Source organism: Bactrocera latifrons, unplaced genomic scaffold, assembly GCF_001853355.1.
Source record: "Bactrocera latifrons isolate USDA-ARS-PBARC rearing strain unplaced genomic scaffold, ASM185335v1 scaffold_51, whole genome shotgun sequence".
NCBI lineage: Eukaryota > Metazoa > Arthropoda > Insecta > Diptera > Tephritidae > Bactrocera > Bactrocera latifrons.
In genome coordinates, this window is record NW_017537168.1 from 1,083,068 (window position 1) to 1,110,030 (window position 26,963).

Below are 26,963 nucleotides of genomic sequence, written 5' to 3' on the forward strand. Positions count from 1 at the left end.
TTTAATAATTACTTTTAATTTTTTAATCGAATTTTTTTTTAAATAGTAGTTATAAAATTTAATTTTACAACCATTTTTTTATAACATATACTAATTTTTTTACTTTCAATTCACTTCTTTGCTGTTACTTAACGCATGTTTACATAAGTAACATAACTTTATTTCTCATCACTTTTACTTCAATTAATTTCTCTCTTGATTGCACATATTTTCCGCTATTTTAAATGTCCCGCTCTCTCTCCTTCTCTTTTACAGGCATGCTGCTGCATCTTGGCTCGCACTCCTCGTCCTCGAATTTGGCCGCGTCCAATTCGTCTGCGCACAGCAACAACAGCGGCAGCCAATCGCAACAACCGAACAGCCTCGGCAGTTTGAGCGGGAGCAGCAGTTTAACGGGTCTGCATCATCCCAACAGTTTGATGCACGCACGCAGCGGCTTACGTGGAAATGCTGCACACGCCACTGCGTACTCCATGCCCAAGTCGATGTATAAGAATCAACAGCAGCAACAGCAAACACAAGCCGCAGCGCTGCTGGCAGCGCAACAGGGCCTACAGGCGCTACTATCGCCCTCGGCGTCGAGTCACAATAGCATTGGCAGCAGCAGCAGCAATAGTAATTGCAATCCGAGCAACAACAATAACAATAATAGCAACAGCTATCCGCATGCCATGGACTGTGATCCGCCGCAGATGCCACCGCCGACGCGCTTCATCAGCACCATGTCCAATTCCGCCTCTGCCTCTTCGTCCTCAAATAGCAGTAACAGTGGTGGTGGTGGTGGCGTCGTCAGCGGCAGTAGTAGTGCTCGCATGCGTTCGGCGCATCACAATTTTATCGCACCGCCACAGAAGCCGCCACATGCTGCCCAACAAACACAACAGCAACACCTCGCTACCGCACAACAGCTACAACAAGCGCCCACGCAACACAACAGCTATGCGCCCACCTCACTGCCCGCCGATTTGGTGCAACATCCGCTGTCGTCGGCTGCCTCCCATCTTATGATGACCGATTCGAGCGTCATAACAGCCAGCGCGGCTGGCAATGCCTCCGGACCGCTCTCCTACACTTCGCTGTTGTTTCAACAGCAGCAGCAGCAACAAGCACAACAGCAACAACAGCAGCATCAACAGTCGCAAGCGTCAGCTCATATGTACAGCTCAATGCCGGTGCAGCATATGATGTCCGTCGGCGACATGTCGCTACAGCACCACCACCTGCAGCAGCAACAGCAACAACACGCGCAACATCAGCGACGTGGCGGCAGCGTGGGAGGTGGCTTCAGCGGCAGCAACAGCAGTTTGATAGGTGTCGGTGGCGGTAGTAGCGGTGGACTGATGGGCGGCAGCAGCCTCATGAGCGCCAGCATGTCAGGCAGTGCCGGTGGTGGCTTGAGCAACGTCGGCGGTAACCTTGGCGCTGGCGGCGGCAGCAGTGGTGGTGGTGTCAGTGGCACTAGCGGCGCCGGCGGTGCTGATGCCTCGTCGCCTATGGTAGGCGTTTGTGTTCAGCAGAGTCCTGTAGTAATTCATTAGTTAGTTGATAATGATGATACATACAAACATACTATGTATATGTATGTACATAGGCACACATACTATGTGTACGAACATATGAATATTATAAATATATTTGTATTTAGTTTTAAAAATGCGTTAAACAATAGCGAAATATGCACAAGCATCATACCAGGCACACAACGCATTTACCTGAAACGCAAATGTAAACAATTGTCAAAATTCCATATAAAAAGTGTGGGCTAGGCAGTTCGTGGCGCCAGTGTTGGTGGATACTGGTGTTTTATTTCAAATAGAAATGGATAAATGAAAAAATGTTAAAAAATTTGAAATTGATATACAATCCACATACGTTCCACAAAACATAAATGCAGTTTCATGGTATTAATAGTTGAATGAGCACAAATCACTATTTTCAACTCACAAAAATTGGCATCCACATATGTTCCACACAAAATCCCAAGCTTTTGCAAGTACTACAGACAATTTTATTTTTACCTACAACAATTGGCGTACATATATTTTGCTCAGCGAATTTTATAACAGTTAATTGCTTAAAAACATTAGTGAGCACACAGTTATTTCGCGTGAATCACAAATGGTCCAGCAGTTTTGGTAAAATTTCTATAAAAAAGGTATGAATTTTCTCTTCTTCTTTTGTTAAATCAATGTAGTTACTAAGCAAATTTAGAAAGCACATACATACATAATTGGAAGTTGTGGACAGTAAAACAAAATACGGTATACATTAAATACAAAACTCGCAAAAAATGCGGTCTTCATTAGATAAAATATTTGCAAGCAATTCTAAAATTCCCGAAAATTGCCAAAAACCAACATATATAATACGTAATTTAGTGAAATTTAAATTATGTTCCACTTATTTTTGAACGGAATTAAAAAAGTTTGAAACTTTAAAATTAGTTTTTGAATAGCGTTTTGATGTTTACAATATAACTGAGCGTAGTTTGTGTTACGATCCACAGGCGTTCCACACGAAAGGTTCACGCTACTTGGAAAAACTTTGTATTTAAAACTTTACCACTATATTGCATACACATCATATGCAATCCACACAAAAAGTGCGTTGAAACTGTTGTTTTACAGTCCACAACCATTTAATAGGAACCTCACACACGTATATTTTTGTATCTGAGTTTACAATTTTGACACCTTGCGCAAAATCAGAAATCAAGTTGGAACATATTTTGAAGTATCCCATTAATTTGATCTACATACATACATACATACAAACATATATAAAAAATGTTCTTTGGTGCACGTATGGAATTGTGCTAATAACTGCCGGCAGCAAAATTTTTTTACAGATTGTGGAACAGATTTGATTTCGTTCAATGCGTTCCAATTTCTCTACCTTTAACTAGTTGTAATATAAAACTATAATAATACAGTTATTTTGTTGCCTGCCTGCCTTCGATGGTTATATAACGTAAAACAGCACGTATACGATTTTTCGTAACGTCAAACTTAATTTGTTGTCAAAAAAAAAAAAAAAAAAAAACAGCACGTATACGATTTTTCGTAACGTCAAACTTAATTTGTTGTCAAAAAAAAAAACACAGATTAACTAAATAATATATAGTTATAGTTCTATTTAGAATATTTGTATTTCTTATTATTATTATTTTGTTTTTGCGCTGTAAAATTGTAAATGCAACCACGTACGTCCTACTTTACCATTTTTTTCTTGTTTCATATTTTTGCTCAGCCACTGGACACTACCTTACTTTGTATTTTAGTGTAGTCACTTATATACATACTTGCATATGCATATAAATCTTATTTTTCTCGCAATTTATTAATAAATAAATTATTAGTTTAAGACCGTCTAGGAAAAATGCCCGCGTGGCATAACAATAACAGCAGAAAGCAAAGTTTAAGAAATATATAAAAAAAAAAATACACACAAAAAAAAAAACAACCTACATTTACGTGCGCAAAAATCTCTACATACATAAATACTAATTATTTAATTACATTGCCTATATTACACATATAGATATATACATACATATATTTCATAAGAAATATACAAATATGATATATGATAAGTCAAAAAGATATTAATCTCCATTGCAGTTTTATTTTCCACTACAAAGCAGTGGATACCGTTGTTTTACGGTAAACAAAAACTTTTCAGGCGTAGTAAAAGAAAATACAAATCGAAATAGATTTACGACAAACGCAGCAACGCAATTTATTTACTATTTTTTTCATATATTTCACGTTATTGTAAAAGACAATGCTGCCCAATATACAAGTATATATACAAATTACTTTGGAGCATTGCCGCTAACTGTCAGTTACCACAAAAAAAAATTGAGTTGTTTTATACTTTAAAAACTACATTTGCAAACTACAGTTTTAACACACAAACACTTGAAAGCATTGCCAGCTGATTTTAAGATAATTTCCATTTCGTTTAGAACATGACTTGCGCGCGGTAATGTTTTTGGAATTTGTTCGCCCTGCAGCCAAGCTTCATTTGCCATTTTGCTTGTACGCGCTTCATGACGTGTAAGTCACGCGCCTTACGCGCAGCCGCTTGCTGTTGCATGTTACTCCAGCCCAAGGCGCGATATTCGCTGAGTACTTTATGCAGGCGACGGTCCGATTTTTTCGGCACAAGCTCGCGATTTGGACGGAGTCGCTGTTTGTAGTAGCGCAGCAGTGAACGATGTCCGATGACAGCGCCAGAAGGTAAAACCAATTGATATTCATCGCCATCAAGCAGATCGGGCACCATTTCCTCATCGACATCCATGCCTTCTTGCTGTTGTGTTATATTGCATATTAATTTTTATATACATTGTTTGAAATTTATGTATACTTACGTGATCTGGATAACTGGAGCTGTAATCGTAGTAATCTGCATATTCGGCTAATGCTACACCCTCGTGCAACATTTGACAGTGTCCTTTGTCTAACATGTGTTTGCGTACCGCATCTAACGTATAGAATGTTTTACCGCGATCATTACACCAGAGACATATGAAGTAATTTGCGACTTTTTCGCCTAAATAGTATAGCAGTCCCTCTAAATCTGTGCAGTATTCTGCGTCGGGAATGAAGAATGAGTGCGCAACCGACATGTGTTTTAAATTCTCAACCATATCCTCGCTGACATGTGTGCAGAAGAGACAGTCCTTTTCGCTTAGTGGATTTTCAGGCAGTTTCTCCCATTCATCTGAATCAATTTGTCCAGTCTATATACAAATAGTAATAGTAAATAATAAATACACATATGGACGTATTGTATTATTCTAGTTAATACCTCCTCCTCTTCCACAATCTCATATTCTCCGTCATCCTCATCATCCACATCTTCATATTCATCCTCTTCGTCTTCTTTCTGTTGTTGTTTCTGTAGTGCAAATCTTCCCTTGCCTTGTGCAGCTGCAACTAACGCTGGATGTGGTTTCTGTGGCACTACACTCTTTTTCGTAATCTCTGTGTTTTCGCCTTTATGTTCTTTTTCGAAACGCAATAGATTTTCTTTGTGTTTTTTGCTGTTTAGGTGATTATCATGGGCTTTCTGATTGCCAAATTGTTTGCGACAAGCATTGCAGTAGAAGCTCATTTGACTTTCTTCCTCCTCGGTAGCTTTTTCTTGTCGCATACGCAGCACACGTTCTTGGAATTGTTCGGCAGTTACTGCTGGAAGTTCAGCAACACGACGTTTTAGATTAAACCGATGCCAATCTGTTTTGTAATGATCTCGCTGTATATCCGCCGAGGCAAATTTTACACAGCAATTTATACATGTAAACGCCGACATATTGTTTCTGATATAATCTTACAATTATCCAATTCCTTACTAATTAAAATTTGGCTTCAAATTAGTAATAAATAAAATTTCACAACTATTGTCAATGGAAAAACGCACGAGAAAAGTAAAAAGTAAAACAAAGACACGTTCTGCGAAACAATGACAGTTATTTCGCGTTGCCACATACATAGACTGAAATTTTGATTATAATCTAAGTGCTTGAATAATCAATTTTTGTTAACACAAAAAATTTTTTGGTTTACAAAACATTTTATGTAAAAACAGATAATTTAAATTAATAAAACCAAAGATAAAAAATATATTTAAAAAAGGCTGCAAAGCAAATTAGAGAAATTGCGCAGTAATTAATATGGCAACTAAAGCGCTAATGGCGGTAATTTTGACGTTAGTTAACTGTGATTTACTTTAAAGGCAAAACTATTTCTTTGATCAAAAAATCAAAATTAAGCGTTTAATGATCTGAATAAACATTTTTTATAATTGAAAGATGATAAACTCAAAATTCGTAAAAAGAAAACAAGTATGTTTATGTGTATAGTTGTATAAGTGATAAGTGCAAGCAAGTTCCTTTTTTGTGTCGTTTTACGTACCCGCCGGAAGTGCGTGCATTTAATCTTAAGTAAAATAGATAATCGGATGCTGAATTTGTGATTATTGTAAGTATCTTATAAATCCTAACTAAAACAACCATTAATAAGAACAGCGCATGTATTTGAATGAATTCTATTATTCATATTGCAAAAAAAGTTATATATAGTTATTTTTTCAACTACTCCTCCAACACATTGTCTAACCATTCCTGTATGTCATCTTTGTTTGCCGTAACATTTTCATTCCCTTTCAGTATTGTAACCGCATCATTCTCCGCGCCAGCCCCACTGCCGCTATTTATGTCTACTTTTGTAACAGCAGCTGTCGCTAAATTCAACAACTCATCCAATTCATCTGGAACATTAGTTTCACCTGGGGCCGCATTAACTTGTTTACCACTACTCTGTGACCGTCCGGAGCCACTTTTTCGGCTACCGCTATTAATTTTTATGCGTGGATTCGTCTTGTGTTCATGCAGTACATTTTGATAATTTTTCTCTGCCACTTCTGCAGCTTTCTCCATCGTTTGCAGTTGTTCGCGTGTAAACATAGATGCTGCATAATCCATGCGCTTATAAAATGGTATCGTTTGCAAACCAACATTTAATAATTTCAAATTTAGCGTGAAATACTGACTAGCCTCAGTGCTGTCCAACAATTGTTCGCCCTCCACTGTGTCCCAATTTTTTTCAGATGAGAACTGGAAGTGTCCACCCACAGATGTGGGTAATTGTGACATTAAACCAAAATCACCGGCATGCATTTGTGCCGACTCTGCCTCATTCATATCATTATCTTCGTCATCCAGCGAATATCGACGAGTTTGTGGCGGTGGACGTGAAGTAGCCCAACCACGTCTTGAAACAAAACGTTCATCACTGGAGTCCGCCACATCGACTACACCACGCACTATCTCCACCTGTGAGCTAGACGAGGTGTTATTATTCTGTTGTGTTGGCGGTTTCTTGCGATATTTTTTCATGTTGCCGCGTTTGCTGCAATTTAAGAAAACTTATTCAATTGATGACTTCACAGGCACTAAGCTGTAATTGCACTATACTCACTCTTTCGATCGATTGTCCTTGCTTTCCATATTATATTCTTATTTAGGTGGCTGTTCGGCTATTTGTTTATGTTGCTAAGGTGATCCGCCTGTTTAAAGTAGTAAAAGCATCCATTTGTATGCGCGGGGTATGTTCAATACATTGGTGGAACAGCTGCTTGCTAGTAATACACTCAAGCAGAAAAGTTAGTAGAGATATTTATTGTCAAAATGCTTATAAAAATATAGAAATATTGAAAAATAATTTCAAATTATTTTTGGAATTAGTTATTGTTTAAGATTATTATTACAAAAAGATATATATATTTATATTTTCGTATTTTTTGTACTAATGTAAGAATTTAATTACCCGTCTTCGGTTATATCAACACATGTTTTTTCTCTTTATGCAGACCTGAAAGTCTCAAATATATAAATACTTGTAGAAGGTTCAGGGTCACATATAATTTTTTAGACCCAACTGTCGTGGGAACGTCAAACCTGAGTGCAATAACTTCTTACTAATAATGTCAATTAGTTTGCACCTCAACCACAATCAAGATCTTCATCAACACTCTCATAAAGCAAAGCCATATGTATGTATGTATGTATGTATATTACATAATCAACATACATGTATAAGTTTACAAGTTGATAATCTTTTCATGTGCATGCATAATTAAAATGAATAAATAAATGGCAAAGAAATTCAGCAATTTTAGCTTGAAAAGTTCACTCAAGAAATTGGTACAGCAAAGTTGTTGCCACACGCAAAAACAGCAATCAAAAGTAATCCCCCCCAGATTCATATCTATAAACAATACACATGCATACACAAGCACAAGTACGTACGTAAATATATAAATATGTACAAATGTGCACCACCTTTACGGCAGTAAGTAGGAAATAAGTGAATGTTGTTGCTCGTTAGGCAGTTGCTGCTGCGCTTTTTAAATTGGCAAAAAACATACAAAATGCAAGGAAAAGGTATGCGCACTTAGCGCACACCAATTCATACAAATATGCGCGTAAATGTATGCAAAAATTTTGCACGCTATAAAACCTTGTGGAAAGAAAGCAGTCTTGCACTCACCTACAACCGAAAAAATCTGCAGAAAGTATGTAAACAGCGAAGTGTGCGAATAAGTGAACAAAATGGCAGTTGCAGCGGTAGCGTATAAAAAAATAATTGCAAAATATGAATTTATAATGAGATATTTATACAAATGCACAGCGACTTACATTTCTGCATGCATAAATATGCATACGTCGCTGCTCATAAACTTTGCCATAATTGTCCACACAATTTTTAGCGCGGCAAGCGGCTTGCAAGCACTTGCTTTCATAAGCAAGTGAAAAAGTTGTACAAGGACATTTCTTTGCATGAATTTAAGCAGATTTTTTTCTTGTGTATATGTTGCACATTTTAACGTTTGCACGCTACCCAGAAGCCTGCTGGCATCTAGATGATGATACAAAAAACAAAAAAAAAAAAAAAAAATTTAAGCGACATTAACATAATTGGAGATCGGTGTTATTGTTTGTTGCTCGTGATACAAATTTGGAGCATTAAATACCTGTCGTTCGATAATTATGTCGATATTGTAAAATTATAGCTTACAATCGAAAATTTGTATACCCTGAACTTGGGTATATTAAGTTTGCCACGAATTTTGTAAAAGCCAGCAGAAAATATGAGAGACTATGCATATATACATACATATGTATATGATCATCACATGCTGAGTTATTCAGCCATGTCCGTCTGTCTGTCTGCACATATGTACTATATGTACATACATATATGCGCGAACAAGTCCCAGAGTTTTTGAGGTATCGCACTGAAATTTTGCAGACGTTTTACTTTTCTTCAAGAAGTTAACATCATTTCTTGCTTTAACAATATTCATAGCAAGAAAGTAAAGTCGTGAGTGTAGCTCATCAGGCGAGTCGCCTTGCATTCGCAAGAAATGTGTTTATAGCCTTAATTGCAATTTACAAGAAAAATCGCTTGAGCGGTTTATTATAATTACTGGATAAAATAAAATTTAAGTGCATAGTTGCATTGCTCACTTCAGTAATTAACGACAAAGAACCGGCTGGAAAACTTTATTGCAATTTGTTTGCAAATTAAAAAGAAATATGTCAGATTTACACATACTTAYATACATATATACATACATATGTATGTATGTGAAGTTCCAGTTATATTGTATACACAAGTGACAGTAATTAAAATAGTGCAGTGAACCTACAGAAGAGTATACATATGTACATATATATTTTTGAATGCATTTCATTCTTATGTACATATGCACATTTTCTTCACATAAAATAATTACATTTTCCCATATTCATGTGATTCACACGCTCTTGTGCCTTGCTGCCTTTCAAATGTCTTATCTGCCAATTTAAGAGTGCACTTGTTATGCAATTAAAGCGATATTCACAAAAAAAGCAAACACAAATGTCAAACAGCTGTAATCAAAGTATTACCGCTATCTAGTGGCGTGATCTACCTTCACACACATACAACAAAACATCCGTAACTCAGCTCAGCTGAGTGACACAGCATTTTTGTTTACAAATAAGTGGTTGTCATTTGATAATTTTTTTTTTTTGTTGCTGCATTACACCCATCGCATCGTAGTGTGAAAGCATAGTAATTGCGCTTAAACAAACAATAAAGCTGATTAATAAAGCCAAAAATGCATGGTAACATAAGGGTGCATGAGCATATATCCGTTATTTATACGGTGGCGACAAGTGGCAAGTGACAAATGTGCTTGCGGCGGCAAGTGTCCTCTCATTAAATATATTTGCCAAATATTTTTAGTGTGCCAAACCACATCGCCGTATTTTTTACACTACCTCTGGCGTTCTACAACAACAGTAAACGCCAGGAAAGGCATTAAATTCATTGCAGGCTTGCTAATACAGTGGTAACTCCAATTTGAGGTGGTGACTTTTCATCAATTTGTACATCAATTCGCATTAAATTAAGCGTAAAATATACAAAAGCAGAGATTTGTTACAACAAGTGCCCTTTCATTAGCATAAGTATAGAAAATAAAAGCAACAATAAAGACACGAGTAATAATCGGTTTCCATGTATGCGCACACGGACTTCTTTCATGATTTCAAAGAACAAACTAACAAAAAACACACACACACACACACAACTACGAAAGTACAATATGTATTTGTTAAAATTACAACAAAAAACAAGAAGAAACGTTAACTTCAGTTGTGCCGAATTTCAATACCCTTTACAAATGAAAAGGTTACCTTACAAGAGCTTGATAATCAGTTTTGTTGATGTTGTTGTTGCAGCGGTAGAAAACATTCCTGAAGCAATTTCGAAGAATGATGCCGAACTGACAGTCCTTGGTCGGATAAAAATCCGGGTCCATTGCGTTTACTTCGACCCGATAGTCGTGGAAACGTGGGGTTTTAAGCGTTCAGCTTGTATGACAGCTATATGCTATAGTGGTTCGATATCGGCGGTTTCGACAAATGAGCAGCTTCCTTAGATGAAAAGAACGTATAAAAAATTTCATATCGTTATCTCGAAAATTGAAAGACTAGTGCACGTATACCAATTACAGACAGACTTACATATGTGTCTAAATCAATTCAGCTCGTCAAACTTAATAATTTCTGTTCAGGGTATAGCAAGCACGTGCAAATTAAACCCTTAATAGTTATGCTTCTGCTTATAATTCATGACCTATCGTGAGCAGTTGTTGTTGTTTTTTTTTACATAACGCTTTACAGCTTCATTGCCTTTTCCATGCTGTTGTATAATCATACATTTGTGTTTGCGCCTGCATTCAAGCGCTTTCAATCTACTTCCTACAAAAGAGGGCGTATGTTTAACGTATTGTCATCATGGGTGTGTTTAGCGACTGTGTTGTCATACTCTTTGACACTCACTACTCACCCCTGACCACTTGCGCATATTGCTTGCGATACTCTTGACTTTTGGTAAGCTCTCTAATTATCCGCGGCTTGTTTAAGTTTCACATACGAATTTTTTCAACAAAGCGATTAGTTGTTAACGATAAAGATAATCCTGCTAATTTATCATATTATATTTACAATGTAGGAAGGATCTTTGTATATCTGCTTGAGAACGTTGATACGAAAATATAACTAAAATAAATATATGTATAGTTTATCATTTTGAACTCTCAAATATGTAGTTGTTGTTAGATGCGTTATGGCCGACAATAGACCGATATTTTCCAAGTCAACAATCTTATGTTTACATTTAGCGAAGACAACAACCCCGAGATCAGTGAACTTTGGTTGAGATTAATGTCCTTTGATAGGGGTCAATTAGTCAAAAATCAACCTCTTGGTTACCTTTAGAAACACCAAGTTCAATAACCCTTTTGTTTACCTTTAACGAAGTCATAAACCTTTGCTTACGATTAGCGAATACACCAACCCCTAGGCTAAAGTAAACAAAAGCGACCACACGAACGGTATCGTAAACCATAAAGCGCATGAAGTCTTCACTTAATTGAGATATACATATTTTCGTTAAAAGAATTTCTTTACAAAATTGGCTGATCCTAAAAACTGACGGACTAATCACTTGACCTATCAATTAAACAGATCCCGGCCTGACACATAAAAGGCTCTACTAGAATTAAATTTATATGAGTTTTTGCTAGCCCTACCCTTGAAAAGGCGCATGTATAAATTTGACAGCTGTCGGATCATTAGTTGGTGGAGCGACTTTTGTTATTGTGAAAAAAAATGGAAAAAATTAATTTCGCGTGTTGAAAAGATATGGCTTTTTGAAGTGTAAAATACAGTGGAAGCAAAAACTTGGCTTGATGATGAGTTTCTGGACTCTACCGAGGAAAATGAATCATCAAGGATTGGTATCTAAGTTAAGACGGGGTGAAATAGGCACCGCAGACGGTGAACGCAGTGGACGGTCAAAAGAGGTAGTTGCCGACGTAAACATCAAAAAAGTCCATTTAATAATTTTGAATGGCCGAAAAGTGGAATCCAGATACCACTTAGCAGGCACTCTTAAGATATCAAGTGAACGTGTCCATCATATTTTTCAGGAATATTTTAACTAAAAATAACGTCGAGTTTGATGATTCGGAGCAGTGTTTCGAAATGTTCAAGCATAACAAATCTTAGTTTTTGCGTCTTAGTATTAGATATATTTGCTATTTCACTCCGAAGTCCAATCGACCGCCATCCGAGAGGGCTGCACATGGTGAACCTGCTGCAAAGCTTGGAAAAACGTAACAGTCGGCTGGCAAGTTTATGTCGTCTGTATTTTGGGATGCGCTTGGAATAATATTTATTAACTACCTTGAATAAGGAAGGATCATCAACCACGAATATTACATTCCTTTATTGGACGACGAACTAGTCGAAAATCTACCGTATTTGAAGAAAGTTAGAAAGTGCTGTTTCGCAAAGACATTGCACCGTGTCACAAGTCAGTGCAAACGATAACAAAAATCCACGAATCGGACTTTCGCACCCGCCGTATTCTTTAGATCTGGCCCCAGCGACTATTTACTGTTCTCAGACCGCAGAATAATGCTCGCTTGGAAGAAATTTTCGTCGGATGAAAAGGTGATCACCGAAACTGAGGTCTCTTTTGTAGCAAAGGTATCGAATAGTTGAAAGGTCGCTATAATCAGTGTATAATCCTTGAAGGGAACTATGTTAATTAAAAAAAGGTATGTTCCAAAAAAATGTGTTTTGCTATTGTAGGCCGGAGAATTTTCAATCGATCTGTTATATAAGTGTGTATATATGTACCTGTGAGGCCTTCGACACTTTCTGCCGGGTGATACAAACTTGGTGTTAAGCTTACAATACTTTGTTCGGGGTATAAAAACTTTAGAGTTCGACTAAAAGTACCGAATTAAGGTAATATTAAAGTCCACAACAAAAAAATCCACGTGAATACCAAACTATTTTCGGAACAAAAAATCTACCTCAAGACATAATGGAGTTAGTATAGGTTCTTTCTGCGTTAGTATAGGTTTCTTTCTTTTTTGTTTTAATTCCGTCACGCCTCTACTCTATATAAATCATATGCACAAAAGAATGCTATAAATGATGCAAACAAAAAAAGATGGCGAACAATTTGCCAACTGCCGCAAACAGTAAATAATACGAGTATAATTTTCGTTTTTCTTCTTTCTAACCTGCGGCACTTGATTTTAATGATTTTTAAACTTTTCTACTTTTAAAATCAAGCGAAATCAAGCAAGCACAGCGGTTGGTCTCATCAGTGCGCGCAACGACATGGCGTGTAACAAAAAAGCAATAACAATTACATTGCCCACATACAGCAATAAAATCACAACCCACACAATAATAACACAAACAAACAGGCACGTCAAATGCCAAGCTATTATGTCATCATTAGTGTGCACCGCACTCGACTTCCGGCTGAAGGGCTCGCCATATTGCGTAAAAATTGTATAGACACCACCAATTTGCGGTGGCCGCATGTGCTTGGCTGTGTGGGCTTGTGTGAGTATTCGCAAAGGAGTTTGCGCCTGTGCGTATGCTACCACATCTACCGCCTTTTGTAGCTTTTCAAACAAACTCCGGCGCATTGTTGCTTGATTTGTTTAGTTTTGCCTGTTATTCGCTCGCGTTCTCTCTCTGTGCCTTTTTGTCACTTATAAATGTTTGCTTGACTGTTTGGCGCAACTTCGTTTTGCGGTTTCATTTTACTCTGCCACTCAAGTGCTCACATCTATTTGTATGCATATAACTGTATATGTATGTATGCATGTATATATGTGTGTGTTTGAACGATTATTAAAATGTTTGCTACAATATTATCCGTTTGGAAAATTGTTACAAATTGTATTTGTGCTTTGAGGCATGAAGATCAAAATAATTTGCGTGTCAATGTGAGGAGCATAATTCCTCATATACTGGTAATTGAGGTAGTTGTTGTTGCTTTAAGGGCGTCGCAGCAAGTTGTATGGTGAATTTGTGTTAACGATTTTGAAAAATGTCTGTATGCTTTCTAGTAATTATGACTTGTAAGCAGGTTTCTGCCAAACAAGGTTGATTTTTGAGTGCTTCTAGCCCTAGTTATCATTCTATCAAATAAAGCAGTTTCAAGACGGAACAAATTCCTGTGAACGTTAGATAGTAAACACTTCTTGATTGAGGCATAGGATAACCAAGCCCCTAAATAACTCCATATACTACGAACTTCAAACGTCAGTAATGAATTGGGCATCGATGTTCGCCACTGCGCGGCTAATAGGCATTAAATAAACCGTTGTTCAAATTCGTACACGGTTATTGGAAAGAGAATCCTACCTACAGCCGTAGGGAGAAAATCGCTGTCTGGGGATGATGGTTGTGAATTGTTAGAGAAAGAAATCTGAGCCCTGGAGGAATTGTTTCCGATCTCCCATCTCTCTTCATCTCTGTTCCTCCTTTTCATCCATAAAAAGTTTTCTCCTGCACCATATATCGACCTTTTCGATTTACGAAAACCAATGGTTTCGTTTGGAGCTGGTAAGGAGGTATAAATGCCATCCTACAGTTCCCTTGCCGAGTTGCTGATGATTGCTCTCAGAGAGCAGAATGGCAAGTCGAGTAGAAAATCGTTCGGCTGTCTGTTGTGATTGCAGCTTCTCCACGTCGAACATTGCTTGTGTTTTTAGACGTGTGTTTTTTGCTGCACTGAGACGTGTGCACATCTTGGCTGCAACAAGACATTGGTCCGAGTCGGTGTTAGGCTCTGGGAGCGTACGCCCGTCTAAAATACTGGAGACGTGTCTTCCGTCTATCATAACATGATCGATCTGTTTGGTGGCTTTTCGATTCGGATACAGTCAGTTAGCTTGAGGAATTTTTATATGTTGACATCTAGTACTGAAGATAACCATATTTCGCTGAACAGCGCAGTCGATCAGCTTCAACCCATTTGGGTATGCTTCATTATGGAGGCTGAATTTACCGTTGTGCTAAAGCTACCTTCTTTGCCTACCCTTTTCGTTAAAGTCACCAAGCACGATTTTGACATCGTGGCCGAGGCACTTTTCATAGGTGCGCCCCAAGCGCTCATAGAAGACATTTTTGTTCACATCGCCCTTCTCTTATGTCGGAGCGTGGGGACAAATTAACAATATGTTTAAGGACTTCGCTTTCATCCGGATTGTGGCTAGACGTTCATCCAGCGGGGTGAATGCCAGGACTCGCTGACGGAGTCTCTTTGTCACCACGAATCCCATACCGAATTTACGCCCCTTTATATTGGCACTGTAGTAAATGCCACAAGGACTACTCGTCTCAGTCCTTTTCCCGTCCATCGGACTTCTTGGACGTCTCAGCCAGCTGGGCAGCCTCACTGGCCAATTAAGGAGCCAGACATTCCAGGGGCATGTCCTTAAATCGTAATTCTTAATCCGTTTGCGGTGGTCGTCCTGAAAATGGGGTTATCTCATCCGAGGCTGTTGTTTCCTTTTAATGGCGGGCGTTTTGTGACAGGTCGCAAACCCAGTTTGATCTAACGAAGAAAGTAGTCGAAATGGAAAGAGCGACCTTTCCCCAACAATTCGAAATAACCAAGGGTTCAAGAAATGATTGCCAAATAAAATATGCTTCTTCTTATAAAGAATACAGTTAGAGATTAGAGTTCAATGATTGATAGATTGCTAGCTGTCATTCCTCAAAAAGTCTCTTTAAGGGGTTGCATGGGTTTCCTTGGGCAAAAAACCGCCTTTTTTCAATAATTTTTTTTAAATGTAAAAAATTTAATATTTTAATGAATTTTTTTTTTTATTTAAAAGACTCATATTTAATAAACATTTTGTAAAATAAAAAAAAAATATGAAAATGCCAGTCATTACGACGCCATTTCCGGCAGTCCCTCGGAAAAAAGGTGCATCCGCGTTGTCGGCAGAACTTCTTTCAGGATCATCTCAAATAAAAATTAAAAATAGGTGTTTCAGTAAAGGCAATAAACTAGGTATTGGGCGAAGGAAAACAAAAAAATGAAAATTGAATTTTTGGCAGACGTTTTTATAAAAAATGCAAATTGCGATGAAAATTTCTCGAAACTTTTTTTAAATAGTTGTAATTACCTTGTAACCTTGTAAATGATATCTCGAAGACCTGTGTAAAATTTCATTAAGATCGGTTAAGTAGTTCGCGTGAAATATTGACAACCGACTATGAAAACATAGTTTTGAGAAAAACGCGTTTAAAGTTTTACCTAGTGCACCCTCAGCCTATACCCGACCTCGAGCGTCCACCTTTTCTAGGTTGTATCTCCGAAACTATTAGTCGGATCAACTTGACAATTTAGGACAATATTCTAGAGATGTTATAGAATTTAATAAGACAAAAAATTTGTTAGATTTTTTGAAACTGTGAAACCCATGTAACCCCTTAAATGCAGTCTCCGAAAAAGCCCGTAAGATAAGAATTGTTTTTTCTTATAAAGAGTATAGTTAGAGACCTCAGTTCGTTGTTTTTTGATAGGATTTCGATTTTTTTGAATTATCGCTTGTAAGCTGTCATTTCTCATAAGCTAAGCTTATAAACTTTAATACACAAATTATTTCTTTATATACATTTTTTTTTATTTCTTCATAGATTAAGTAGTTTATAATCTGCTATTAACAGCGTTCGATCCATACATTTCCATTCACAACCATTAGTATAACTGTAATATCGAAGCAGCTCAGTGGTATTTTGGCTATTGAACACTTTGAAAACCCTTCACTTTGAGATATTTTCCACATTGTTATTCAATATATTAACTTTGAGTGAATTTTCCAATTTCATGGAACATTTTCTAGCCATAATCGATGTTGGCCGACGCATAAAAGGCGAATAAAGCTGCAAACAGCGCGACTGTTGCAAAGTTTACGGCTTAACCGTTTGTATTATGTTGCCAGCAATGCAAAGCTTATGAATGCATTTCTGCGCGTATATTTTTTTTCAACATTTTCACTACGCCAATTTTATTGCGCGTTATTATGTTTTTTTTTATCAGCAAACTGCAGATAATTTGCAACATTAAGCGCTGATTATTCGCCACATTTTTCTCTTAGTTTCCTTCTACTTAACATCTATTTTGCGCGCTGCTGTGTATATGCTTATACCTTATGTATGTACATATATCTTCCGTTACTTTTTTTGTTGCTGCGCTCATTACAATTTATTTCCAATTCACCTGCAGTTGATTTTCACTGATTTTCCTGGAGCATCCTTCAGTTTTGCTGCTTTTAATTAGCGCTTGCCGTAGCCTCGCATTGCATTCATTTTGCCTCGCGCAATTTCTATTTCAGAACTTTTTCATATATACTATACATTGGCGCCCCACCGCGCGCAACAATTCACGCTTTTCAGCGTGGTAGTCGGCAGTCGGCACTCGACATTCGCCATTCAATTTGCCTCGTTTAAATGTGAAAAGTAGTAAGAAAATATCTGCCAAAGCCATGCAAATTTTCTACACCATTTTATTTTTATGTTTGACAGCAATACATATGCACGCATACATATACGAAGCTACGTAGTATGCATTCGATTTTATTTACAAGTGGCTTTCACTACGTTGCAACCCTGCGTTTTGCAATTGCATTCACTTTACCGACGTTCCCATTCCATTGAAGCGCGCAAGCATCGCATTGCGGTGTAAATATGCATGAAAATGTATCACTGTGCGGCTTGTTGTTGCTGTTGTTATTATTATTGTATACTGTTGCATTTTTTATTGTGCAGCACATATAATTGCATGCTTGTTGGTTGTTTTCCAGTTGGCTACATTTTGTATCTTTTCCATTTTAGAAGTGCATTTTTACAAAACCATTTTTTTTTTTTCAAAGAAAAAGGTATTCATACATAACATGCCATATACACCTATTCAACAATTTCATGTACAATTATGTATAATATTCCTATAAGTAAAAAATATACACAAGCCTCATAGAACCTCGTAGTGGGCTGCAGTAATGCCGACGCGGTAGGCGGATATCGTAAATGTTGGTGCTTCCGTAGTCCATTACATTTCCATATCTAACCCAACCTTTTGGTTGACTTAAATGATACTTTTACAGAGAATAACTAGAATCAGTGTGTGGAAAGGTGTGAGAATTTGACGCGAGTTTGGTTTCCACCTTTGAAAACGCAACATCCTTCACTCAGCTTCAATCAGTCTAGAAACCTTAATAAGAGCTTTCGAAAAAGTATATGTAAAAACCCTGGTTTGGCAGATTTTCATTATGATACAGTTAAAGTTAATAAATTTAGAGTTAATCCATTAAATTTTAGTATATCCAAACTTTTTTTTGGAACGTCCACCAGTAGAACTGCCAGTCAAAGCTATTGTCGAACCAATCACACTCTGAAAATGGAGGAAGATACTAATAAAGAGAATACTTCCACTTAAAAAATCTTTCGCCAGACTCATTTGAAAATTAACATAGTGGTAGATTTGTGCATCTGCTTAACGCATAGTGTCATTGAAGTCTTAATAACAGGAAACAACCATTTTACTCTATCAGCAGTCATAATAAAGAAGTAGCTTTGTGACTTTGGAAGTTCCACGTGTTAGTAAGACTTAATGAACAAATAACACGAAATAACCATGGCTAATGTATTACCTATCGTTTCTACATATGAAACTTCCATTGTAAACCTTGAACGCCTTGAAAACTACAGGTAGCGAAAGATGGCTTGAATACCATGCTTGGGAAATAATATCAAGCTAGATCGAAAAGTTTACTCATATCTAAAAATCTCTAAAAATCCAATGTTGCTGACTTTCCGAAGGACTTTTTAAGGTTATTTAGACTTCCAAAGATCGACAGAAAGAGAACTAAGATTCACACTGAAGCATGACAAACAAACAGACATATTCTAGTCACTTTTTCGGGATCCTCTCTAAGTTCTCTTGTACCAACATGACGATTTTCTGTGCTCCGAGCTTCTGTTAGACTTATTAGACTGTACATTTAGAAATTATAAGCATGAACTTATAGTAATTAATATATTTATTTCATATGTACCGTACAGGCTTTGACATATTTGAGAACTAATCTACGGTTCCAGTCGATTAGAATCGCCGCCAAGGTGGTCAGTGCTCTCAATTCTCCATATAAATAACAAGTAGGTTGCCTAGAATGTTGTCATGTCTGTTCTCAGAAGTAGTTGGTAGTGATGTGTAAGCGGGCAGAACCCACCTCCCGGGCTCCACTTGAATAATTCAGAAATTCTAAGCATGAGCTTATGGCATTAATATATTTATTTCATATAGATCGTACAGATTTTCATAACTTTGAGAACTAATCTACCGATCCAGTCGATTAGAACCGGCACCAAGATGGTCCGTGTTCCCAAGCTTCTCTATAGATAAAAAGTAGATTGCCTAGAATGTTGTCATCTCAGTTCTCAGCAATAGTAAAGTAAAGAGGCGGGCAGAACCAAGTTCCATGAGATTTTGTTTCAACCTAAGACCTCGTTATTGCCACGAAAATCAATCAATTTACCTCAAAACTTCCAAAATCGCAAAGAATTTTATTTCAAGAGCTCAACTTGGTCTACTGTAAAGGCTTTACGCCTCTTCAATTTTGTGAAAAAGAGGTTAAAACCGGCTCAAAAGTTTAACAGCAGAAATATTCTGCGTGATAAGAACAGTTAAAAAATTTTCTCTTCGATAGAGGGCTTTGAATATCACAATATATTTTTATACGTTCTCTAACTCGCGCATATGTAAAGACCACTTTTTTCGCCTGCACTCACAAGTGGCAGAAGACTGTAAGGTATTTCTCACAGTTCAACACTCAACTCAGACCAACGCCGCTTCACTTGAGTGCCGCAACCACAGAAGCTGTGGAACTTTTAATGAAAAACGTAAAACCGCAAATAACCAACTCAAAACGCTTTTGTTTTTGTAATCCTTTGTGGTGCATGTAACAACTTTTTATGGTTGAAATAATTTTTTAATCGGAATAAGGTGCATACAAAAGATTCAGCGAGAAGTGTGTCTGGTGGTGAGGGAGAGGAGAAAAATTTTAGCTTGTGCATTTACCAATCAAATGGTAACACCAACCATTTTATGGTAGGAAAGGAAAAGTTATAGAATATCTCCTTGGTGGAACAAATAACCACAAAGGGTATAAAGGGTGTGTAAGGGCGCGTTTAGTTTCTGGACGTATCATAGTTAATAATGAACACGTATTTTTTACATACCTTGTGGATGTCTTCTTTTTTCTATAAACTTATGGCTTCAATAGAGACCTTCTTGGCAGATAAGTCTCCATGCGTCTTCGAGATGTTAAATTTTGTTGAAAGGTTGCACCCATTCTGAGCACTAAATCAGCATAACTGGAGTCGTCTCATCGAGTTTGGAGCGTAAACAATTTCTTTAAATTTTATTTTTGCATTTAAAGCAATTTTCAGTTTCTTCAATTCAATTCATCAGTTTAAGCTAAGTTCCACACCATCAGTTTTAAAGCGTTTCTATACTTTTCAAAGATCTTCAAGTTTTACCTATTCTAAGCACTAAATTAGAATGTCTTGAGGCGCCTTACTGATGTTTGAGCTAAATTTTGGTTTTTACTTTGGGTTATCGAATTTTAATCCAATTTTCATTCAACGTCAGCCAGTTGTCAAAATGGCAGTAAGTTTCGACTAAGTTTCACACCATCAATTTCAGAGTGTTACTAAACTCTTCAAATTACCTATAAATACCCATATCACTAATAAAATTAATACACCATTCGTTTAGGTGATGTTTTTATTATTTTTATTCTATCAATAACAGCAATTAAATTTATTTTTTCTTATACTAATTTTTATTACTTTCACATTACATCAACTTCTAATCGAACCATACGCTTTTGTGCACAGTAATCTTAATTTCCGTTGCTTTAAAATTAATTTCGCATAAATATATTTCTTCATTGCACAGTAACTTAAAGTGAATAACACATATTTACAATTTAATTAAAGCAAAAAACGAAAAAATACAAAAAATTCGCTTAGCTAAATTAAATTTACACTAATTGCGTCGGCTGGTTTACAGCGGGCAGCCGTGCACGTAGCCAACGTTACGAAAGATCGCCGCCGCTGCTGCTGAAGTAAGAAAATTGCACGGATTCGTTGAGCTAAAGGTCGACAAGCCCGTCGGGCAGCAGCCCAGCGTTGCGCCGGAAGCGCCATCGCTAACAAACTCTTTTTCCAACGTCGCCTGATGGCGCAGCTGTTCGAGACGCAACTGATTTTGACGCTTCCACTTCGTGCTGTTGACAGAAAGTACACAATGAAGAACAGAGAGAAATTGAGAGATTTTTATAATAAACAAATAAAAGCAATGAAAATAACAAAACGCGAGGCCGGTGACTTACCGTCTATTCTGATACCAAGTTTTCACTTGCGTTTCCGACAAATTGAGCGTCTCTGCCACATCGCTGCGATCGGCCACTGATAAATATTTCTGACAACGGAATTTGCGTTCGAGATAGGCGAGTTGCGCGTGTGTGAAGGCAGTGCGTCTTCTGCGTGGCTTGCGTCCACTCTTGTTCAAATTTAAGCCCAGCTTGCTGTGATGCATATGATCACCGCCGCCAATACCACTTCCACCATAGCCGTGTGTTTGCATGTGTCCAGTTTGTATTTCTAATTGATTATTTGTGTTTGATGTCGCATTGCCGTTGGGGTTACTGTTCGTGTTGCGATGAGCGCCGCGCTCATCCGCATTTGGTGAATGCTGATTTGACTCCACGCTGGACTCGTTGACCATAAAGTGTAATTGCGCACTGCTATTGGCCGCCGTTCCATAGTGATGGCTGTGCAGCATATCCGAATCGGGTGAGGAACGATCCTCGATGTCAATTTCTGAGTTCTCATCGGACAAATCGGAGTCTGTAAGGACAAAATAGATTATAGGAATTTGTTGATATTTGAAACACTTTTCTTAAAGGTAACACTTTAGTTTGCTGAAATATTATAAGGATAATGACTAGAAAATATGAATATTTTGATTTGGAACTTTTTAAATGCGAGCTTGACTCGGCATACTTATGTATGGCAGTCGCACCAAATTTTATAAAATTTGGAGAAACGCGACAACTTTAATCAAGTAAGTCGTAAGAAGCCTTTCCAGCTTTTCTTATTATTAAACTGGTCGTTGACCAGAGTTATTAAGGCATTGGCTGCATATGTAAGACTTTGAACTACAACTCTGTGCGGATGAGCTAAGTCCACCAAGGACTACAGCTTGGAGAATCGTTGACAGTCTACGTCCTTACGTTAGCTGTGAATACCTAATAAGTAACCCCTCCCAAGATCAAAAGCGATAGGTGATGAATTTACGGTGATAGCGTGAAAAGATACCAAGTTTTAGGGACCTTCAACAAATTCTAAATTCCCGAAAATATTTACAAATTTACAAGTGGAGCTTTCATGGAGCTGCAGCTATTTTTTGTTGAGGTTTTGGAAAACTAAGCTAGCGGAATGGGTGTAGATCGTATTAATTGGCATTCCGCGTCGCTAGTAGAAGGACTTTTACTACATTCACAATTTTTTTTTTATTTAAACTCAATACAAATTTTATACATTTAAGCAGAGAAGCAACTACGAATTGAAAGGAAGTCAAATTTCGTGTGCAAACACAGCAGTTGCTGCCGACATTGGTGCCAGGCAGCGCTGTGACGACAACCGCTACTTTGCTCATTAGTATCCCGTTGTGTTGCTCGTGTAAACGCTTAACCGCCCAAGCAGAGTGCAGCAACGTTCGTCCGTATAAAAATAGCGCACATGCGGCTAGTAATATGAATATGCTTTTCCTTCGGTAGACGCCTACGCAAATAAAGTCAACATATAAACAAACATATTTATATATTAGAAGATTCTGATGTCCTTTTCACGGGGGGACCAAAAGCTCCGTCAGGATCGGAAAGGACCTCTCCGATACCAAACGAGGTTTCAGGTGAGACGACGCTCTGTCGTGCGACTTTTTCAATCTAGTATACTCAAGCTCTGGGAGTATACGACGCATTCCCCGCCGGAGGAAGAGCTCCACTCCGTTGGAAAGACCAGGTGGAGAAGGACCTGCCGACAATTGGCATCTACAAGCAGCGCGCTGTTGTAAAATCGGCTATAACCGCATAAGTGGTGTCTACGCCAATAAAGAAGAAGAATTCATTATTTTTCCAATAGAGTACTTAAGTAATCTGTATATCGCGTTGTATAAGTGCGATCGGGTAATGCTACGAGGCGTTAGAAGGATAATATATCATCGAAGCGGTTTTAGTTTTAGCTTTTCCCTATGATCAAATTCAGCAGCGGATAGCTTTGCCCAATAACAGACAAGATTTCTATACCACCTGGACAACGTAAGGCCACAGACATCGACAGTAACTCGCCAGAAGCGCTGGGAGCTTAGTTTAGAGCTTATTATGCATCTACCTATTAGTACGGGCTCTGCATCAATTGTTTACTACCGGTTCCTGTCTATGGCGATGCGATTTTGCTGATGAAAAATTCGCCTCATGAAAAGTTTGTGCAAATCGACTATCTCATACTTTTGTCAATGGACGGGTGTTAAGTGCGGAAGTTTTCGGTACTATCATACTATAATATCTAGTGTGTAAAAGTGCGCTCCTGGATTAAGCTGTTTTCCTACATTTTGCGAATAATTCGTGTTTTTACAAATTTTTTTGAAGTGAACGAACGCACTTAAGCTGCTACATCCCACCTACCAAAGCCTGCACATTTGGCTTTGCGCACTTTGGCCCACAAAACAATGCGAAAAGCAAGCAATAAAAAACTTAGATCGAAGAATCCATTAGGCAACACTTGAAGTAACTAGACGAGCTCGTGCTCTGCCACTTATGTCTACATGTATTTATAAATTGGTGCATCTCAGCCTTTTAACCTCTTTACATTGACTTTGACTGCCTCAATTTGTGCACCAAAAAAAAAAAAACCTCGCAAAAAAAGTTATACACGTATAAAAAGCAGCAGCATTTTATTTATATCCGCCGGAGATATGTGTATATCCTGTGGATGTAACCCTAAAACCTAAACATAGACACTCATTCATGCCCGCGCTGATAGACATGTATGTGTATGGTAAGTGGACATGTGTACATGTACTCGTCGTCGAAGTATATCTACTGCGCCACTCACCACACCGCAGGCTGATTATATTCACGTGCCGTCTTGATAGTCAATTCAATTGTTGCTTCCTGCTGGAATTTTTTCGCTAAAAGCGTTTTTCGTTTGAAGCCACTCGTACGTATTCATTCTAATTTTACCGAAGTCAAGCAGCCAGCCAGAGTGAAGGCAGGCAACTTGCGCTGGCAAAGAAATGCGTAGGCTATCACGTGTGTCTGCCGCGCAGCAGGACAGCTAAGCTATATACATACATATGCTTATTGCTGGAAAGCTTGCGTATATAGTTAAATATGTGTGTGTAAGCATTTTACTATAGACTCGATAAGTTTCATTTTAACCCCTATTTACAAGTTACATAGATTTGAATGTGTTTACTTTGGGTTATCTCACCTTTGATTTTTTTGAAAAAAACTTGCATGATGCGTTCCAAGACACATATGTTTTATGTACTTATTGGTATAGCTATACATATTTACATTAATAGACCTCATCGGACTCTAATTTGAAAAATGTTTTAACTTGGTTTGAAATATTTTTTATTGCAGATTTACTTCGGAAAACTTCGTAAGCGCATTAATGAAAAAATTCGAAGCAGAAATGTGCAGCAGAAAAAACTGCAGACTTGGTAAGTAATAAAATAATTTCTTTTAATAAATTTGTTTCGATTAAGTCGAAAAGTCATAGTAAGGAAAAACAAAATTCCGTGAGCGTTTTCCCAAATTCAGAAGTGATATAATGAAAAGTAATAAATTTTGCCTTATAATGCATTAATTTGGCAGAATGGGTCGATTTTGTCTTAGAATCGTTCCTAAAAGTGTTAATAACTGCTTGATGCCATAGCAAGAGTTAAAGAACTGAGGAATAAATTCAGAAATTTGTCTAAATCGTAACGACAGTGATTACAAAGGATCTATAACAAAAAATAATTTGGTCAAATTTAAAAGAAGATTACCTTCATTAGATTAGATTTTTCTGTTTGCTTTAGAGTATAATTATGTTAAATTTCTGATCCCTCAAGATTGCGGAAATTACACTTAGATGTTCTGTAGAATTCTTTGTGAAGTTAGACAAAAACAAGAAAAAACGTTAACTTCAGTTGCACCGAAGCTAAATACCCTTCACAGGTGCATTTCTGTTAGTAATTATGTGTTCAGTTTGTATGGAAGCTATATGCTATAGTAATCCGATCTGAAATTTTTTTTCGGAGATTATATTATTACCTTAAACAGTAATCCAAGTCAAATTTCGTGAAGATACCACATCAAATGTGAAAGTTTTCCATACATGAACTTGATTCCGATTGTTCGGTTTATATGGCAGCTATACGTTATAGTTAACCGATCTGAATAATTCCTTCCGATATTACATTATTTTTATGAAAAATAACTCTTACCAAATTTCGTGAAGATACATCGTCAAATGAGGAAGTTTCTCATGCAAGCATTTGATTCCGATCATTCAGTTTGTATGGCAGCTATATGTTATAGTTAACCGATCTGAACAATTTTTTCCGAGATTACATTATTGTCTTAGAAAATAATCTATACCAAATTTCGCGAATATACCTTATTAAATGCAAAAGTTTTCCATACCAGCACTAGATTCCGATCGTTCAGTTTGTATGGCAGCTGTATGTTATAGTTAACCGATCTGAACAATTTTTTCCAACAATTTCTTCGGAGATTATATTGTTGCCATAGAAAATAACTTTTGCCAACTTTCGTGAAGATACATTGTCAAATGTGAAAGTTTTCCATACAAGAACTTGATTCCGATCGTTCAGTTTATATGGCAGCTATATGTTATAGTGGTTCGATATCGGCAGTTGCGACAAATGAGTAGCTTCTTGAAGAGAAAATGGTRTTKGBAAAAWTTCAAAACGATATCTTAAAAACTGAGGGACTAGTTCGTATATATACAGACAGACGGACAGACGGATAGTCATGGCTAAATCGAATCAGCTCAACATAATGATCATTTATTGGTGACAAAATTGATATACCCTGTTCAGGGTATAAAAAAATCTGCTCTAGTTGGTTATCAGCCATTAGTTAAGCGCCTTGAACCTATCACATCTATATAGTTGCTTTTTTATGTCTAAAAGTATGAGATCCGAAGTGTTTTGGCCTTCCTCTGGCAAAGATATTCGTTGAGATGGTTCTATCTCATATTTTTCCAAACAGCTGATGTTATTGGTATCCAGTGTCCAATCCAGTGTCCAGTAAGAACTCATACAACTATTTGAAGTAGCATTTAACTAAGAGACAAGAGTTCGTAAGACTTCTTACGATTTATCCTGGGTCAAAAGTACCATGCGACCGCGCAGCTCTTTGTAGTTGACCAACGCTCTCTGAGCTGGTCTGAGGCCCTACAATGCTGTAGTGAGCCGCAAGAATGATGAGTAAGACCGAAGTACCTCATCAGCCTTACAGTTTCCTGCAATGATTGCAGGATATATTATTGCCTTATAATATTCCTACAGGGTGTTACACATATGTGCGTGGTTTTTTATTTATCCTTATTTTATTACCATTAAGCTTAATATGGCTTGGTTAACATGTCTTCAAATGAACATACTTCAGATTTTTCGATTTTGATTGTCATAATTTGAACAAAAAGTCACGTTACAGCACTAAACAAGCAATTACATATCAATAGTAAGCAAAACAAGTAAGGAAGGGCTAAGTTCGGGTGTCACCGAACAGTTTATACTCTCGCATGATAAAATGATAATCGAGATTTCAGGCGTGGTTGTGAACCGATTTCACACATATTTTGTACATGTCATCAGGTTTAAGAAAATATTATGTACCGAATTTCATTGAAATCGGTCGAGTACTTCCTGAGA

At 37.4% G+C, this 26,963-nt stretch overlaps 4 protein-coding genes across 7 annotated transcripts in view; 1 reads left to right on the forward strand and 3 right to left on the reverse strand.

The window, feature by feature from the left end:
- Positions 1–2,733, forward strand: part of LOC108973956 (serine/threonine-protein kinase minibrain) — a 64,977-nt gene extending 62,244 nt beyond the window's left edge. For all 4 annotated transcript variants that reach the window (XM_018941506.1, XM_018941507.1, XM_018941504.1 and 1 more), the window contains one exon: positions 256–2,733. In XM_018941506.1, the coding sequence (XP_018797051.1) occupies positions 256–1,538 (1,283 nt within the window). In that variant the 3' untranslated portion in view covers positions 1,539–2,733. The remainder of the gene's footprint in view (positions 1–255) is intronic.
- Positions 2,734–3,709: 976 nt separating this feature from the next.
- On the reverse strand, positions 3,710–5,506 carry LOC108973924 (zinc finger protein 622). The gene is made up of 3 exons (XM_018941444.1): positions 4,816–5,506; positions 4,376–4,747; positions 3,710–4,314 (listed from the first exon to the last, which is right to left on the reverse strand). Exons 1-3 carry the CDS (start codon positions 5,317–5,319, stop codon positions 3,964–3,966), a joined length of 1,227 nt encoding a protein of 408 aa, XP_018796989.1. The 5' UTR covers positions 5,320–5,506; the 3' UTR covers positions 3,710–3,963.
- Positions 5,507–6,038: 532 nt separating this feature from the next.
- On the reverse strand, positions 6,039–7,077 carry LOC108973929. Its single transcript, XM_018941450.1, has 2 exons — positions 6,987–7,077; positions 6,039–6,917 (listed from the first exon to the last, which is right to left on the reverse strand). Exons 1-2 carry the CDS (start codon positions 7,013–7,015, stop codon positions 6,101–6,103), a joined length of 846 nt encoding a protein of 281 aa, XP_018796995.1. The 5' UTR covers positions 7,016–7,077; the 3' UTR covers positions 6,039–6,100.
- Positions 7,078–20,835: 13,758 nt separating this feature from the next.
- Positions 20,836–26,963, reverse strand: part of LOC108973930 (barH-like 2 homeobox protein) — a 12,970-nt gene continuing 6,842 nt past the window's right edge. Inside the window, exons 2-3 of the mRNA XM_018941451.1 lie at positions 21,343–21,859; positions 20,836–21,237 (exon numbers count right to left, since the gene is read on the reverse strand). Coding sequence (XP_018796996.1) covers positions 21,015–21,237; positions 21,343–21,859 — 740 coding nt within the window. The 3' untranslated portion in view covers positions 20,836–21,014. The remainder of the gene's footprint in view (positions 21,238–21,342; positions 21,860–26,963) is intronic.

Coding starts and splice junctions, on each gene's coding strand:
- LOC108973924 (XM_018941444.1), bottom strand. CDS start 5,319: ATGTCGGCGTTTACATGTATAAATTGCTGTGTAAAATTTGCCTCGGCG. Junction 4,748..4,815: donor AGATTGTGGAAGAGGAGGAG/GTATTAACTAGA, acceptor ATTTGTATATAG/ACTGGACAAATTGATTCAGA. Junction 4,315..4,375: donor GCTCCAGTTATCCAGATCAC/GTAAGTATACAT, acceptor ATAACACAACAG/CAAGAAGGCATGGATGTCGA.
- LOC108973929 (XM_018941450.1), bottom strand. CDS start 7,015: ATGGAAAGCAAGGACAATCGATCGAAAGA. Junction 6,918..6,986: donor AAGGACAATCGATCGAAAGA/GTGAGTATAGTG, acceptor CTTAAATTGCAG/CAAACGCGGCAACATGAAAA.